Source organism: Strix uralensis, chromosome 25, assembly GCF_047716275.1.
Source record: "Strix uralensis isolate ZFMK-TIS-50842 chromosome 25, bStrUra1, whole genome shotgun sequence".
NCBI classification, from domain to species: domain Eukaryota; kingdom Metazoa; phylum Chordata; class Aves; order Strigiformes; family Strigidae; genus Strix; species Strix uralensis.
This window is the reverse complement of record NC_133996.1, coordinates 8,082,241-8,099,929: the sequence shown is the minus strand read 5'-3', so window position 1 is coordinate 8,099,929 and position 17,689 is coordinate 8,082,241. Positions and strand designations below refer to the sequence as shown.

General features: G+C 58.6%; 1 protein-coding gene and 1 long non-coding RNA gene across 2 annotated transcripts; one reads left to right on the top strand and one right to left on the bottom strand.

Moving 5' to 3' along the window:
* Nucleotides 1-10,083: 10,083 nt before the first annotated feature.
* On the top strand, nucleotides 10,084-15,860 carry RSPO1 (R-spondin 1). The gene is made up of 5 exons (XM_074894295.1): nucleotides 10,084-10,247; nucleotides 12,213-12,404; nucleotides 13,511-13,660; nucleotides 14,087-14,275; nucleotides 15,082-15,860. Exons 1-5 carry the CDS (start codon nucleotides 10,154-10,156, stop codon nucleotides 15,237-15,239), a joined length of 783 nt encoding a protein of 260 aa, XP_074750396.1. The 5' UTR covers nucleotides 10,084-10,153; the 3' UTR covers nucleotides 15,240-15,860.
* On the bottom strand, nucleotides 15,278-17,267 carry LOC141954611 (uncharacterized). The gene is made up of 3 exons (XR_012632215.1): nucleotides 17,122-17,267; nucleotides 16,121-16,273; nucleotides 15,278-15,515 (listed from the first exon to the last, which is right to left on the bottom strand). It is a non-coding gene; the product is annotated as an uncharacterized LOC141954611 (long non-coding RNA).
* Between the last annotated feature and the right edge of the window lie 422 nt (nucleotides 17,268-17,689).

Sequence of the window (17,689 nt, the reverse complement as noted above, 5' to 3'; positions counted from 1 at the left end):
GCTCCCCTGGGGCTGGGGCACTTCTGCCACCTCCATGGGGGACGAGGAGGTTGGCACTGCCGAGTGCAGCTGGGTTGGACGGCTGGTGAGGGCGAGTTGCCGGATGCTGCCCAGGCCAGATCCTGCTCATCCCGGCAGGCGCGGTGGATCTCGGGGAAGGTGCCCCTGTGCACACACACGAAGCAGAGCTCTGTCCCGCGTCCCTCCTGGCCACCGCGGTTAAGGCGGAGAAGGGAAGGGGAGCTGCCGGGGGCACGGGGAGGGTCGCTCCGGGCTGCTCAGGTGTGATGGGGGCAGGTATCCCCGCACAGCCTCACCACAGCCGCGCCGTTCTCCTGAGCGAGAGCCTTCCCTCCTGCTGCACAGCCAGAGATGGAAAATCAACCAGGCTTTGGAGCTCTTCGCCTTAGTGCCTTCCCCCTCCAGAGGATAATAAGCTGCTTTTAATATTTGACATGTTTATTAACAGATGCAGTTGTGACAGCTGATGACTTCATATGCCAGTTACCACTGAAATGTTAGTAATAACTCGGAATTAACTGTCATAAATAAAAAAGACTACAAAGACAACTAGATGGTGTGTCACTCTGCAGTAATTTACTGAGACCCCGTTGGCTCTGGATGCAACGCTGGAAGGTCCTTTGTGGAGCTCCAGTCCGGGTTTTGCAACAGTCACAATATTTTGGCTGGATATTGTCTTAGGAGGTGGTACTAGTGGGGTGGAATTCCCTCATGCAGGAGTTTGCACTAGATGCCTTTACAAAGCTGGATACTCTGGTAATAATAATAATAAAAAGCCCCTACCCAGTGGATGGGGATGGAGTCTACGGCACTGAGACCAGGATTTATTAATGTGCAAATTGCTCTGATATGATCACATACTTTCTGCTTTGCATACGCAGGGAGCAGCGTGGGCTGATGGAGTATGAACTAGCCTGGGCGATCTTTACGAGCTGAAATCCTGCACATCACAGAAGGGTTTGTTTCTCTGCGCAAAACCTGGGAAGCTGTTAGAAACCTGCTTTAAAAAACAAGTGAACAAAATACCCAGACCCAAACGCACCAGACTTCTCCATGAACTCGCCATGAATATATTTTTCATTTTTTTTGACAGAAACGTTCATGTAACTTTCTCTGGAGGAACCGAGGATTTTTGTAGTTGGTCTTGTAGTATTTTAAAACTGAGAAACCAGTAGAGTCTTTTCAGCAGTGATGAGGGAGTGACAAGTCAGAGGTAAGGGTTTCAGAATGCATGTTTGTTTAGATGAAGCTTTTGCAATGTGGGCTGCTAATGAGGAACGCAAGCCTTGTCAGCATCCGACTTGCGGGTTTGCCTTGTGCAATGTGGATAATGAGTTCAGACAATGAAAGCTGTGAGAAATCACAGCACGATCTGTTGGGATCCCCGTCTCCCCCACCCCCAAGGTGCGTGGGGCTTTGCAGGGAAGCTGGGCTGCTGTGCGCGGTCCCCTGCCACTCTTTTACCTTCCCAGACCCGGGAAGCAGAGCTAGTCGCAATATTGATCCATTCGCTGGAGCTTGTTGCTGATACTGGAGCAGCCCCGGGGTCCCACCGGCCGCAGCGCAGACGCCGAGTGCTGCGCAGCGGGCTGCAGTGCCCTGCCTGCTTTCCCACTGACTTCCAGAGACAGGAGCGTGCCCGAGCTGAGCGATGAGGGGACGAGGCAGTTAAGCAGTTGCTGTCTCAGTATTGTGGTGGCTGTGCCTAACCCAGCCTCCTGCGGAGGACGGCACCCATGGGGGCACGGCAGACACCCGGAGGGCGCGGGGTAAGTACGTACTCCCTGGGTTTTCGGACAGGGGATCAGTGGGGAAATGGTTAACAGCAATCATGGTAATAATTAAAGGTCCGTGTTAACACCCAGTGCTGATGCACAGGGGAAGTGCTGCTGGATCTCGGAGCTGGGCTGCCGAGCCTGGGGGTTAGCGAGGGCTCGGTGCTCGCCGCAGCGTGCTCCCTTGGCCGGGCAGGGACGCGGCTCTCCAGCGAGGGTGAGGGTCAAGGTGACACTCCAGCCTCCGTCCTCCCGGTCCTCCGCACAGATTGAGCCGGGGTGCTGGGAGACGGGGGTGCAAGCAACTGGGGAACGGCCACCCCTGGACTGCTGGGATTTCTTGTAGGTTGAGGCACGTGCGTTCCCTTGAATGGCCCTGGGAATGCATTGGGGGGGGTTCAGGTGATGCGCTTTGGGTTTGAAGGGGTGTCTTACAGTAAGAGGCATTAAAACAGGGTAATACCGGCAGAAGCAAAACTTGCACGGCATGGCAGGCATGGAGCCTTCACTCTCCTCCACAGGGGTCAGTGGGTACCAGTGCAAAAAACCCTGTTACCTGAAGGTCTGTGAACCTGGGGCAGTGCTTACGGCGTTGTTTGTGGGGGCCAGATTTGTGCTGAGATCCCACGGGGACCCAGCACTTCCAGTAAAACATCTGCGTGGAGCGTTCTCCAGTTGGAATGATTTTGTCTGAAGGCCACCCACGACCCTGGAGCAGGTGAGCTCCTGACTGCCCGACCACCTCATCCCCGCTGCAGGGCCAGGGCCGCAGAGGCTGGGTGGGAGGACAGCGGCAGCGCTGCGGGCCTGGGAACGCCGGCGCTGCGACATGCCTGGAAACCACCCTGGAAAAAAGGCTCGTTTCAGCTGGATCAGCTCCCTGGCCCCAGTGCGGCTGCTGTGAGAGCAGCAGCACCACCCTGAGGGACACGGCAGGGAGCGAGCTGGGGTGCAGGGGCACCCACTCCCGGACTGCCAGGGCACCGATGTGACCCCCTGAGAGCAGCCGAAATAAACTGGCCATGCCGGTGTGCGTGGGCAGCAGCAAAGCAGAGCATAAACCCAACGTTTCCATCGCCTAAGCTAGACCTGAGCTGGCAGAGCACCTCTCTGCCTGCACTACAGGGCCATAAGACTGCACTGAACGCCAGAGCTGGGGGCCAGCTCAGCCCCCCGGCCTGTGGGGATGGCCCTGGAGAGGGAAAGCGGGGACCACGCAGCCGGGAGCGGCGGGGACTGGTTGGCAGAGACACCTTCCCCGGGGCTGCGTGAGGGCGACCTGTCGACTCCCTGAGGATGGAAGTGCCCATATTTGCCTGAGACTCTGGCACACACAGAGGCAGCCTTCCAGCCGCGCCCACCACCAACCTGCCTCCGAGGATGATCCTCTGGGGTTGCAGCTTCCCCCCACGCTCGCAAGGGCCGGCTGCAGGATGTCCTTTGCTGCAAACCACCCCAGACGGTGCCAGGCTCCGCAGAGCTCAGAGCTGGGTCCCCCTGTCCTGGTGGTGCAGGTTGCTGGCACCCCTCGAAAGGACAGAACTCACACGTGCTTGCACCGGGCTTGCAGCAACGCGGGTCTGGAGGCAGCTCAGGCCGCCCTCCCCGCTGCCTCCCGCCAGGCGAGCGCCCTGTCCTGCCCCATGGCCAAAGCCAAGGCTGCTGGTTCTTTCCCCCAGTTGTGTTTCCTTGTGCTGCTGAGGTCAGTGCTGCTCCTGGCTCTGCAGGGCTCAGGTTTCCCAGGCAGTGACGTTTCGGTGGGAGAGTCTGTGCACCGGGAATCCCTGCAGGAAGGTCACGCTTGGCAGATGCTTCCTTCGCACACGCCGAGCAGAAAACCCCAGGTGCTGTTTAGGGTCTTTGCCCCGGGCTTCGGCTCTGCAGTTGCCTGGAGAAGCTGATGAGCACAGCGGCTTGTGCCTCACTGGGCTCCTGTAAGCTCTGGGAATTGCTTTTAAAAAGCCTGCATTTAGAGTCAGTTGTGGAAGGTTGCTGGAAGCCTTTGTTTGGACACATTTACACTGAAATGAGGGGAACTGGGTATGGGCTGAACCTGTGCTGGCTGTGGAGGCTGAGAGCCTTCGCAGCCCTGGCTGTGCTTCCCGTTTTGCATCAGACCCCCCGCTCCCTGCTTGCTCCGGGTCTCCGGGAGCGGGGGCTGTACGCTAACACGGTGTGTGTCCGCCCTGCACCTCCCGGGGAATCTGCTGAGCACGTCCCTGCATGGCAATAGGGCCTTTAGTGTTGCTGAGGAGCCCTTTTGATGGAAGAGTGAGGTTTTCAGTGCCCTGGTCTGCGTTGCTCTGAAATGGACTGTTTTGCAATTCCTCATCTGAAATTTGCTTTGGTTGCTGCTGTTCTAGTGCCTTTTGTCCCTGGTTGGCATTTGCTAAGTGAGTTACTGAGCTGTAAAAGGTTTAAACCTACCTGAAGTTGTACCTCAGAGAAACAGATTTGCTTTTTCAGTGACCGCAGCTAAATCCCCGGCAGCTTCCCGGCCTGCGGTACCGGAGCTCTGCCTGCCGGGACGACTCCAGTGCATTTTCAGATGCTGCTCTGTTTTTGTGGAAAGCAGCACACACCGAGCCTGCAGTCGGCTTCAGGGCTTCACTGCTTCCTTCTCCTCCAGACCATGCCGCCTCTCTGTGCGAGCAAGAGGATAATGGAAATCCCCCAGTAAAAAATTTCCTGATGTTTTACAATGCTGAAGCACAAGCGCTCCTGGAGAGAGGCCTGTGGCACTGTTAGTCGCAGCATTACTTGGAGCAGCTACTGTGCCGGGCACTGCACGGGCGGGCGAGGACCAGGCGCGAGCGGAGCCGGGGGCTGGAGCTGGCGGGGAGGTTGGGGGGCTGCTGCGGCCAAGCCCCGGAGCAACCCCTCCGCCCGGCCGGGGCAAGGGGCGGCCGCGGGCAGGAGCCTCTCCTCGGCGTATTCCCCATTAGCGGGTCACAGCACGGCTCCGCAGATCCGGGGAATGCAGTGCAGAAGCTGGTGGAAGGAGTCAGACCTCAACAATGCTGTGGAGAACTCTGCTGCCAGATTGGTTTTTATTATTTTATTTTTTCAGTGAAGTTTATGGGTTAGGGATTTTACAGAACTTGGCACTCGGATATAATATCAAATGAAGACCTTCTGGTTCGGAAATTTGACTTAATGCAGCCTTCTTTTATTGCTTCAAGGATTAAGCAGAACAAAGTGGCTCTGCATGTGCATGTGCAGGGATGTTTGCTGGCTGGAGGCGCGTGAGACACCCTGTGGCAGTGGCGATGGCCAAGCCTGCGTGTGTGGGACCTTCCTCCATGGAGGGTTTCACCATGCTGCCCACGCGGCGTTAGCACGGCTCTGCCTTGCTGGCAGGAAAACACCCCTCGGGAGGACGGAGAGAGACTTTCCCAAAGAGAACAGGGGTCCCCAACCCCGCTGCCTGCAGCACCGCGCTGCCTCTCTTCTGCTGTGGGGCTGGCAGAGCAGGCAGGGAGCTCCGGCCGTGGGGGTCACCCAGCGCAGGCAGGACGGTGCGGGCAGAGCAGAGACATCGGGTTTGGGGAGCCCCAGCACCGTGGACACATCTCTGTGTGCCTGGAAAAATGCTACCGCAGGGCCAAACGAGCTGCCTGGAGTGCCCGGGCAGACGGGGTGTCTGGTCTTGCTGGTCCTGCAGCACCCCAGCTTGTGGGTGCTCTGCGGGTGCTCCTTGCAGCCCTCACCCACTGCCTCCTGCCCGGAGGGTGCCTGTGCAGAGGCAGCTGGCGCGGGGCAGGCGGCCGGCACCGAGCCGCTCTCCAGTGCTCCCCTCTTGGCCCCTTTCCTTGCTGCTGCCCGCCAAGGCCGGTGCTGGTGCTGGTCTGTGACCGTGCCTGGATGAGGCACTCGCCTCCCCGGGGCTGGTTCCTGCCACCCGCGTCTCCTGGCAGGCGCTGGGGCAGCGAGGGATGATTTGCACCTCAGAGCCCGCTGGCTCGGCCGCCTCGCCAGGCCGGGGAACTGCACAGCCACAGTGGGGACCCAGGGAAGGAGCCTTTGGCCAAGGGAGGATCAACGCGCCCGTGCGCTTCTTGTTTGAACGATGCTTCCTCCCCAGCTGGCGACACCCACCCGCAGAGGCTCAGCCGTGCCCAGGAGCAGCTCGGCCGCTCTCCAGGGCAGGGCTGGACCGGGGAGGGGGTGGCGGGCTCATGGTGGTGTCAGTGTCTCTGGGTGCAGGGTGCTGCGCCAGCATCGCCCCATCCTACCGCTGCTTGACGCTGGCCCCGGGGCTTGGGTGGGTGCCAGGGAGCGGTGCCACCCCCGGACGGGACGGCTGGTCCTGCTGCTGGTCTGCAGGAGCATGTCCCCTCACCCCGGCGTAGCCTCCTCTGTCTCCCCTCCGGTACCCACGGGGGTTTGTCACCCTGCAGCCTGGCTCTGGCTGGCTCCGATGCCAGGCAGCAGCTCATCGTGCCGGGAGCGACCACCGCACGCCCCACAGGCCCCACCTCGCGTGTGGCCCTGCTCTCCTTAGCAGCCCGCTCTCATCTCCTCCTCCTCTTCCTCCTCCCGCTCCCCTCCTGGTGCCTCCAATATCCGGGTGCCATTATCATTATTTGATGGGCTTGTTGAACCTTTACACAAAGGCAGGTTGGGGAATCTGCCAGCACTGTGGGGCTGGCTGCTGCCATAAACACCCCCCGCCCCGAGCTGACCTTTGCCTGCCCGGGGGCTGGGGAGAGCTCGGGGCGATTCACCCCCTGCACCTGAGCCTGCCGGGTGCGGGGCTGGGAGAGAAACCCAGGTGAAACCCTGCAAAACCGAGACTCTTCTTCCAGGCAAAGACATTCTGAAACCCGGTCTCCTTGCGTTATTGCCCCCCAGAACAGACTACCGAGGTGAAACGCAAATTCTCTGTCCAGCTGCAGCACCTGGACACCCACGTTCCCCGCGCTCATAGCTGGTGTCCAGCTGGCGGTTCCCGGGGGTTCGTTACTGCTGCCGCTGGAATCGCGCTTTGTCCTGCCTCCAGCCCTCGCACAAGCATCTGGTCCTTCTCTCCCAGGCTCAGTAAACCTTCGGAGAGCCCGTTTACATTACGGATAGCCTGATTCCTTCAGCAAGAGGCAATATATCAGCAATTTAGTTATTGTGCATTAGGTCTCGAATATCCCAGGGATATAACGTTGGTCTTTCTCACCTTGTGTGTAGGAGGACTAATGGTAAATTATCTGGATGGTTTACATTTTCTGGCTTGTATTGGAGCTCCCAAGGACCAATTTATCCTGACGGAATTGCAAACAAGGCTTACTGTCATCTCAGATGCAGGGGCCAGGTCTCTCCATAAATGAATTCAGAGCAATTCAGGTTACCCCAAATTCTTCCTGTCGATGGGATAATGGCATAAATCCTGCTAATGTTTAGACTGGAAATTGTTTGCAGCAACCTGAGCTTGACTGATGGCTGCAATAGCAGAAAGAATCATAATTTGTGTCCTGAGGTGAGGGTGGGCAGAGCTGGAAGCCCGGCGCTGCCGCTGCAGCCGCTGTGCCTGCGGGGAGGTTTGGAAACACGGGGATCGTGCCTGCGACCCACCTCGGCACCGGCCTTTCAGCACCCGGGATCCTGGTGGGTTTTCTGCACCGAGCGGGCAGCTGTAGCTGGAGGCCCAGGCTCTCTTTGGGCTAAAAAGCAAGGAAACGAGGAGGAAAAAGTGTCTGCTAGTCTGGTTTGTGTTGTGGCCTCACGGTTTCCCATGGCACTTCCCTGCCCTTGCACGGAACGAGCCCTGAGAGAAGGGGAGTGTGGCGGCGGCATGAGCTTCACGCTGGCTCTTGGCACGCCGGGGCTGTGTCTGCTCCCTCCCAACATCCCTGCTGCCGTCCCCGCACCGAGGGGACTTTGCCTAAATTGTGAGTGTTGTGTAAACACGGCGGGACGCAGAGCGGGTTCAGCGTGTACTTCCTGCGAACGCGCTTCACCTGCAAAGCCGCTGTAATTAAAAACAAGGGGCAGCCAGGCCGGGGCGGTGGCACTGTGCCCCCTCCGGCGCAGCTGGTGCTCAGCACTAATTTGGGGAGAGTTTGGGCCACGCTGTACCACCACTCACACCAGCTGCCATCCCCAGGGTGCTCCGGCGCGCCAGGCTGGGCCGTGCCGACTGTCTGGAGGGTCCCCCCTTGCCCAGCAGCCCGCGCTGCCTCACCCCGCGCAGGGCAGCCCCGTGCCGTGCCCAGGTCCCTGCCCACGAGCGCGGTGTGGAGGGGGGCTGCGGGGCCGGGGTGGGACCCCCGCTCTGCACAGCTCTCCGCTCTGGTAAACACTCCCAACAGCCCAGCTTAAGCACTTGACAGTGTTTATAAAGCAGCTTGCAGCAAACAGACTTGGAAGTGCAGAACAAGTTGGTGTTTACACAAGCGACTAATTATTTATTTGAAAATCCTGTGGATGAGCTGTGGGCTGTAACGACAAGCACATGGGGAGCGCTGTGCTCCTGCCCCAGCAGCGCTCGGCAGAGTCGCAGCAGGGACACGGTGAAAAGTTCAAAGCCATCGGGGTGGGAGGACGACGGCAGCGCTCGGCAGTGCCCGACGGCCCCCAGGCACGCGTGAGCCAAAGCTGCCCACGCCGGGGCACGTCTTGGTGTCGAGGCACGTGCTGCCGCGAGGCCCAGCAGTACCCGGCTCATGGCCGCTGGCTCAAGATGCTGCCAGGCCGCTGCCGCTGCTGTGGGCAGCCCTCTCCGCTCAGGTATTTTGCTGCCGTAGCCGTAACCACCCTACAGCTGGGCTGGAGTTGGGGGGCTGCTCTGGCCGGGGGCCCCTCGGCAGGTCCCCCACTCCACGGTGGGCATGGGGCCCCCCGGGGCCGTGTCCGTCCCACAGGCAGCGCACGGGCTGCGGCCGGGCTTCGTTCCAGCACCGTTGCCACTGGCCATTTGGGGCATCGGCGATTGCGCAGTTATTATAAAGGGATTAAAACCATTTTCTGTTTCATTTGACTTCACAGGGTGAATGTTGTCGCCTTTATTCCCACACAATGGCAGCCGTTGGCGGGGCTTCGCTCTGCCAGCTGCGGAGAGAAGAGCGTGGCCCTGGCAGTGCCAGAGCTCTTGGTGCAGCCCGGAGACCGCCCTTCCTGCACGCAGAAAACCACCTCCTGGGTCCCTTTGCTCTGCACAGCCCTGCCCGCGCCGCCTCTCCCCCGGAGCTGGGCCGGAGCAAGATGCTCTAGGGAGAGGATGGGGCATGTGGCAGCTCCCAGGCTGGTTGTGCCCGGGGCCCTGCACTGGGCTGCCATCCGGCAATTCCCTGCTGCACTGGGCTTCCCTTTGCTCTCCAAGTTCACGTAGAGCAATTGGTTTTGAGCCCAGTCCTGCCGGCATCGCTGTCTCGTCGCCCTGTCCTGCCACACACACTGGGCTTGGCGAGGGCAGCGCGGCCCTTACTGCCGCGCCCGCTGCCCAACGCTGGGCTTCCTCCAGTGGTGGGGCCGTGCGGGGACCCATGAGCCCTTCTTGGCACTGCCTCTGCCTGCGCAGGCAGCGCTGACCCTTCCCTGCCACTCTGGGCGAACTGGAGCTGGGAGGTTTGGAAATTCCCTCCGAGCAGAAACGCGGCGTTTTGGGCAGCTCGCAGGATGATCCCGCCCCGTCCCCAGACAGCCCCGTCTCCAGCTTGGGACTGCAGGCTCGCTTTCTGCTTGGCTCGACTACCAGCCCCAGAGGTGCCCACTTGATGGGAAACATCTTGTGCGCCTGGCAGCCCGCAGAGCCCATCTGCTACTCGAGGAGGGGCGGCCGAGGGGGACTGGCACTATTTTAAACAAGTTAGAGCTATAACCGTACGCAGCATCAGCAGATGGCAAAGCTGCGTTAGGCGTTTCTCTGTGCTAACTGTTATTAATCAATGCAGTGACTGGTGGATGAGGTTGGAGGTTGCCCCATGCCACCCCGGCTGCTGCTGGCTGCCTGCACCCCTGCTCAATTCGCCCCATGGCTTCCGCGCTCGCCCGCCGCGGTGCCGAGCCCAGCTGTTACGGGAGCCATGTCAACTGTCGAGTTAATCTGCTCTCCTCTTCCTTTGCAGTTCCTGCGAGTGCACTTGGAAGCTGCAAGCAGCTAACGCTCGCTGCCAGAGCCCCCCGATGGGACTAGAGCCAAGCTCCTGCGCTCCTCACGGGGATGAAGGTAGAGCCATGTTACCTGCTACCTAAGCTCGCTGTGGCTGATGTAGTTTGTGGATATGGTCCCGTACCAGGCTCCGCGCACAGACTCTCAGCTCTGATCCCGCCCGAGACGTTTTAGCGGCAGCAGAGAGACCCCCGGCTGTGGAGCGGGCTCCTCCGACCACCCTGCGACAGAGGGGCTGCAGCGCTGGAGAGTTACTATGCAGCTTGGACTGTTTGTGGTGGTGGTTTTTCTAAGCTCGATGGATCTAACAGGCAGCAGCAAAGTGGTGAAGGGCAAGAGGCAAAGACGAAGTATGTATGAAACGCTTTTCTTCTCTACTTCTCGTGATGCTGTACGGTTTGTGCAGATGGTGAATGTGTTTGCCAGCACAGAGAGCGGGACAGAGCCGGGGGTGCCCTGTGACGAGCACTGCCCTGTCCCTCTGGACCTGCCACAGCCCTGAGCCGCAGGCAGCTGCCCCCAGTAACCCTGCAGACAGCGCCGGGCAGGGACGGGGAGAGGCTGGGTGGGGGAAGATGGGCAGGGACCGGCCAGCCAGGGCTGCAGCCCTCGGGTAACCGGTGCCCACGGCAGCGCACGCGGCCGGAGGATTCCGCTGTGCGGAGCAGGACAGGGTCGGCCTCCCCCTGTCCCACAGCGCCTCGATGGCCGAGGCCCCTGCCCGCCTTCCCCCGCAGGCACCCAGCTGGTGTCCTGCCCTGCGCCCCGCAGCCCCCCGCCATCCCCTGCCGGGAGAAGGGAGCGGGCGAAGGAGGGGATGGGAGCATGCGGCTCCCACCCCACCGTCCTTCCCCCTGCAGCCGCCCTGTCCCACAGGACCCCTGGCAGGCTCTGCCCCGGGCAGCTGCTGCGGGGGTGCTGGGCCACGGGGCGACCCGAGGTGTGCAGGGTTTTAATTATCCCCCCGGCCCCGATGGTCCCCGGCCGCTCCCAGCTCGGGGCACACGCAGGGCAACCGGGCTGAGCTGGCACAAGAGCAGCCACATGGGTTTGCCCTCATTTATATAAGCTAGTTTTAGAACTGTTTTACATTAAAACTGTTTTAAATTAAATTATATAAAAATTATTTTTTATTAAAATTGGCACTGCTGAGCTCTGTGAGAACAAGGAAAACTTGATGTCATGGCTAATGCTACAAAGTGCAATTTCCAGCCAGGGCCCAGGTTACACCTTTGCCGTAGAGGCAGAGCTTGGCACCGCGGCCCAGCGCTGCCGGAGAGATGTGGTCGGATCCCCCCGGGCATCCCCAAAATGCCGAGGGGAGGTCCCAGTCCAGACCCAGCAAACCCTCCTGGCAGCTGGGCACTGAGGGTTCGCGGGGCTGGGGACCCCTCTGCTTCTGTTTCATTTTCTGTGGCAGTGCCCGTGGACCCAGCGATGGGGCTGGGACAGGCAGCCGGGGAGCTGCCGGGGTCTCGGGTCACTGTGAAGGGAGAGGAAAGTTTTCTTACCTCTGGGTCTGGCATGTGAACACTGTGGTGCTCTGTGCTTGCTTTTGAAGTGTAGTAAAGACAGTATTTAAAAGAATACATTTTTTAAATACACAGCTTTTCTATAAACAAGGACACTGCTTGCATAATAAACTAATAAAAATAACCTGCATTCTAGCCTGCAAAGAATGCTATTGGTTTCAAAACAAGCAGCATTTTATATGATAATTAAAAGCAGAAAACTCTCAAGACATGGGATTGAGTATTTTTCTTGGACTGAATTTAGGAGTTGAGAACACATCTCTATTTTGGGGGCAGTGAAATCTCCTGCACTGCCAGATATCGTTAACATAAGCGGGGTCAGAGCAAGATCTAGCTTGGGACGCAGCCTGGCTCAAGGCGCAGCGCAGAATCAGTCAGGTTTTGCTCCAGCACCACACAGCTCCGGTCCCCGCTTGCCCCGCAGCGTGGCTGTAGCTCGGCGGTGCGGCACCACCAGTGCCAGGAGGGGACACGGAGGGGCTGCCCCGGCCCACCCAGGCCTGTGTCTCTCGTGGGTGTCTGCCCAGTGCCGACGGACGGGGCAGGGGTGCTGGGGGCTGCTGGGGAGACGGGGCTGGGACTGGGTGCAGGGTTGGTGGGGGCTGCGACATCGGGCACGGGGCCACAACGCCCGGCCGGAGCGGTGCTGGGAGCCGCCGCCAGCGCGTCGGCTGGTCCCTGCCCTTCCTGCCGGTGCTGCCGGGGTCTGGGGCCGAAGCTGGTGCAGGCAGAGCCCGGCCATGCACACCAGCACTGACCGCTGCCTCTCTCCTGCTCTTCCAGTTAGCACCGAGCTGAGTCAGGGCTGTGCCAGAGGCTGTGACCTGTGCTCCGAGTTCAACGGGTGCCTGAGATGTTCCCCCAAACTCTTCATCCTTCTGGAGAGGAATGATATCCGGCAAATCGGGATCTGCCTACCATCTTGTCCGCTGGGATACTTCGGCCTTCGCAATACAGACATGAACAAGTGCATCAGTGAGTCCGTGGGGAGGGAGCGGGCGACGCGCGGGAGGGCGGCGGCGCTTGGTGGTGCTTGGCAGGCGATGGTGCCGCCTCCAGCCAGGCGAGAGGAGATGCTGTGGTTGCATCGAGGGGAGACGGCAGAGCTGAGCAGAGCAGCGACCTACCCAGGGAATAACCCTGTAATTTATGCTGCTGGTGGCTAACACACCTTGAGCACCCAGGCCGAGATGCTCCTTCCCTTGGAACAGCCACTAGATACTGCCCCAACAGCACCCTGAGAGGGTGGGTAAGCATCCAGTGCCCCCACACCAGCCCTTCCAGGCTGGTTTTGACTTGAGTTTTGGCCTTCCCGGTCTTTGAGAGCCTCTGCGGGTCTCTCGGTGCTGCGGGCAGGTGGTGGTAATGGACCAGTGGTCCCCTGAGGGCTGGGTTACCCCGTCACTGCATGCTCAGTGCCGCGTAACTTTGCTGTGGATGTGGCATCTTGTGGGACGTTTGGGAAGCTGTTACCTGGGCTGCCAGGCTGGGAGGAAGGAGGGGAAGGGAGATCCTTTTGGCTTTTAGGCACTGCTCACACGAGTGCCTTTTCTTTTCTCCTCTGCCGCTCACTGTAGCCAAGCAGGTCTCTGAACGAGATCCTTGGTCTGGGGCTGCCTCTTTCAGCCAGAGCACCAGAAAGAAGCTGGACATGGAAAAATGTGATCACTTCCCTGGCAGTTTCATGCAAACCACCCCCATGGCCAGATTTCTGTCTAACCCCGTTTCTTTGCAGCCCGTGCTGTAGCTGCAGCTGGAGCGGTTGATACGGGACTTTATTCCTTGCACTGTCCCACTTTGGCTGCCTGACGCTCAAGCTGAGCACCAGCCCAAACCTTTCGCACCCTGCGTGTGAGAGCTGCAGCACAGCGGCTCTGTCCTGTACCAGGGAACAGTGCAAAGACATCTGACTTCTGTCTAGCTGAGTAGCAGCTCCAGGCCGGGCAGAACATTCAGAGACTTGCCTTGGCTGTTGGCAGAGCCCTTGGAGCCAGGTGTGAACTTCAGTTAGCAGTGAAGCGCTTCCTGAGCCTTCTGCTCACGTCAGACTACATGACGGCTTTGTGTTTTTTTTTCCCCAGAATGCAAAATTGAGAACTGTGAGTCCTGTTTCAGTCGAAACTTTTGCACAAAATGTAAGGAAGGTTTGTATTTGCACAAAGGGAGATGTTACGTCACATGCCCCGAAGGCTACTCTGCTGCCAACGGCACCATGGAGTGCAGCAGTCCTGGTAAGCCACGCGCGGGCACCTTTCACTGAGCTGTTTGTGTGTCTGTCGGGTCCGGGCGCCTGTATTGCTGCAGTTTGGTTTAGAGGATAAAACAAACCCCTCAGATATGATGCCTCATCGTACCCGTGTCGAGTGGGTGACGGTGCAGGCCAGACCCAGCCCTTCAGAGGGCAGAGCCCTCTGGAAACCAGCCCAGACGGGGAGCAGCACCCCAGTGCTGCTGCTGCACGTTTGTGAAGTGTGAGTCAGTGCGCGGCATGGCCAGGAAGGAGGTGCCCTGAAAACTCAGGGAGCTGCTGGGGAAACGCAGGTACCCTTCAAGCCTAAAGTGGGGGAGAGGTGCGATGGGATGCAAGGGCTCTGTGAAGTCCTGAGGCAGCAACAGAGAAACAAGAATTACTGCTGGCCTCTCTCGTTATCTGGCAGCACAATGTGAAATGAGTGAGTGGGGGCCCTGGGGGCCCTGCTCCAAGAAGAGGAAGCTCTGTGGCTTCAAGAAGGGCAACGAAGACCGAACGCGGCGGATTCTGCAGGCTCCCTCCGGAGACGTGTCCCTGTGTCCTGCCACCACAGAGGTGCGGCGATGCACTGTGCAGAAGAGCCAGTGCCCTGAAGGTGAGCAGACCCGCAATGCCTTGCCCCCCAGCACCCTTTATTTGCCAGGCACAAGCATTCAGCCAAGTGTCCGGTACCACAAACGCGCCGCACATCTCACCACCCCTCTGCGGTGCAGGGGGCACGACGTGATGGCAGCTACCCTGGGGGGAAGCGGTACAGCCCCCCGGGGGGGTGGTGCTCCCCACAGCTCGCCGAGTGTCCCACGAGTTTCAGGCTTTTTAGCTTCTCTGGCCAGAGAGCAGCCGGGCAGCCGACGGTGCACACCCGTGTGTTGTGGCAGTGGGAGTCACCGTCGCCTCTACCAGAATGCTTAGGTCTGTGATTTTCCCAGGAATTCGAGTGTGTTCAGGATGAATGGTGGTTTGGTTATCCTCTGATGGGATGGACAAGGATTGCAGCTGGGTTGAGTGTTTTGAGCGAAACCGGTTCTGAGTGGTGACTAAGAGCGCAGGGATTAATCGGCCGGGCAGGGGGAGGCAGACAGGGCTGATCTGTTCCTCTGATGCACACAGCAGCCTGCGTTAGCTAAGGGGCTTGGTATGCAGCCGCCGAGAAATGCAAGTGTTAACACTTCTGCTGGAGACCGACAGCGACAAAGCTAAATCCAGATTTGAACCTTCTTCTCTGTTTATATTTAGGCAACAGCTCTCAGCGCGAAGCCCGTCCTGGCAGAGAGGGCAGCTCTCGGGCACCCCTGTGCGTGGGGAGGGGCACAGGCCCTTCAGGCCACCCCGGGGAGCAGCGGGCCGCGGGCCAGCTCGCTCTGCCGGAGAGCCTCACGGTGCCCCTTTGCTTTACTGCAGGGAAAAAGAAGAAAAAGGAAGAGCAAGGAAAGCAAGACAATGCGAATGGGAACAGAAATCAGAAAGACACCAAAGACGCTAAGTCTGGCACCAAGAAGAGGAAGAGCAAACAGAGAGGGGCCGCGGTCCCTGCGACGTCCGCTAGCCCTGCCCAGTAGCTGCCCCTTTACGTCACCTGAAGGCAAGACTTCATTGCTGCTATGTATATGAAAGCTTTATTGAACCAGAGCACTGCTACTCAACACATACACATGTCCAAAAAGACAGACATATACTCCCAGACTGACCCACAGACCCGACAGAAACCACATACACAATATTTAAGGAGGCTGCACACACACGCACCGCCCAGGATCGCAGAAGGACGCTGCCGAGAAGAGGAGCAGGAGCGCACATGGAGGGGAGCCCACCTCCCCAGGGCTCCGCGGGGGACCCTGCGGGGAGGAGAGGGGGAGTACGAGTCAGCAAAGGACCCAGACACGAGACTTCATGACCAAAGGCCTCAACCCGAGACCAGGTGCATGGCCCCAGCGCAGCACAGCTGCGGCCAGAGGGACGAGACCGGACCCGCATGGCCGCTTGCCCCGACCTGGGACCCGGACTCACACAAAGGCAGTGGCCTCTTTCTCTTCCCCCCACCCTTTATTTTGTGTTTTAAGCTGTATGACTTTATCATTGCGAATACATGTTAAACGTTTGTGGTAAGAGGTCAGTGGTATCTGCCCTGAATCTGCTTCAAAGAGTTATTTCAAATTAAAAAACAAAAAACAAAATGACAACCAGCTTCCTGAGTGTGTGGTTCATGCCTTGGCCCCTATGGAGGCTGGTGTCCCACAGGACAGAGACTCACTTGTGGAAGGGAAACTCACCAAAGCTTTAAGAAAATCCCAGAAAATGTTGCCAGCTGCACTGCAGCCACAAATCAGCTGTCCTGTGCTCACAGGACCCCAGCTGTGCTCTGCAGAGCCCCCGAGGAATTTCCCACTGAAGGATCCAGTTAACATGCAGCAGACTGAGAAAATGAGAGGTTACAACAAACCGCAGGTTGCCGAAACGTTGTGACTCCGCTCGTACAGTCACAGCTGCGGGACTCCATCCCGGGCCAGGGACACGCTCGTCCGTCCGCCCGGACGCTGCTCAGGCGCGTAGCAGGAGGGAAGGCAGGAGGGAGGGGGAAGGCACAGTTCGGGCTCTGCAGAAGAGAAGCAAACTTTTAAGTTTGGTAGAAACTACTGGTCTGCATGGCACCAACTGGAATTCCCCGGATTCAGCACGAGCCGACACCTGGGCGGAGGGACCAGGACAAGGACCGTGCGGGACGAGGACCCGGGGAGACCCACGCGGGGCACACGTGAGCGCTGCCTTCTCTGCACGGAGAGCTCTGCCCTCGGCAGCGTCACGAAGTGGCACACCCTCGGTGTCCCTTATATTTTAAAATGTGCGTCCTTGATATAAGTACGTGCAGACATTTAATTCCTCTAGAGTTCAGCAAAAGCCCCTGGTCCTGAGGGGCCAGGGGAGGTGCCGCGGCTCCCAGAGACATGCCCGGGGCCGATCAGCGACGTGCTGCTGAAGCCCGTAGCTCCCTGGTAAGGTGATGGGCAGGGAAAGGCTCACCCCAGAGCTAAACCTGGCGAATACGGTCTCTGCTGCGCTCGCTTTCGTTCCACCTTCCGTGCTCGGCGGTTTTGGCGGGCAGAGCGAGCCCGCGAGCGTGCGGGGACACCGCGGCAGAGCCCCCGGCTGCTCTGGTCCTCTCCTGCGAAGAGCCAGCGGCTCGCGGCACCCGCCCAGGACTCGGCTCCGCAGCGGAGACCTAAACCCTCCCCTCGCCCCGTCCGCTGGGGCTGCTGGGCCCAGCGCAGGACGTGGGAGCTGCACGGTTGTTCCAGCTCCGGGGCTGTACCAAGCTCTCCATGACTGCTCTGCTGGCAGCAAAACCTTTCAGCCCATCATCCACTTTGTGTTTAAGTAAACAAGAAGCCGTTACATCTTTTAAAGGGGATTCCATTTCAGCACAATGATAAATGACCAGCATACCAAGCAGAGAGAGAAAGAGGTTCTTAAAAGTCATCCTTCGAGTTGTTTATGGATCATGTTCAGACGATTCCTGAAAGCCTCCCAGCTGAAAGATCCGATCTCACTTTATTTTCTAGCCCCAGCTAGTCTGTGAGATAAGCACGTTGTTTGTGCCATGGCGTTGCATGTAAGCAGAACCGTTTTTCCCTTCCGCTTTTTAGCAGCAATAATCAGTAACCCTTTCGTGAACCTCAGCTTGCTAATTCATAAACGACTCCTTCCTCCCTCCTGCTGCAGTATCTCAGTCCAGTTCTCAACAAGGATTAGAGAAGAGAGAGAGTGCATTAGGAAGGTTTTCTACACGGAGGCTCCGTTAACTGACTGGATTCCCTACAGTAACTCACGGCAATATTAGCACAACTATTTCAAAACTAAACTGCATATAATAAATCAACACAACCTATTTTATAGAGCTCTCTAGAGTTTTTTAGAAAAACTGACAAACTTTTCTGTTGTAGCTTTTTCCCTTCTTTCTTCCTTTTCCATAGCAAAATGGAAGAAAAAGGGAGAAAGGCAAAGGCAAGTTTAA

Excerpts from the sequence above, each read along its gene's own strand:
- RSPO1 (XM_074894295.1), top strand. The coding sequence starts at position 10,154 with ATGCAGCTTGGACTGTTTGTGGTGGTGGTTTTTCTAAGCTCGATGGAT. Across the intron at positions 12,405-13,510 it reads AGACATGAACAAGTGCATCA|AATGCAAAATTGAGAACTGT; the intron begins GTGAGTCCGTGG and ends TTTTTTCCCCAG. Across the intron at positions 14,276-15,081 it reads GAAGAGCCAGTGCCCTGAAG|GGAAAAAGAAGAAAAAGGAA; the intron begins GTGAGCAGACCC and ends GCTTTACTGCAG.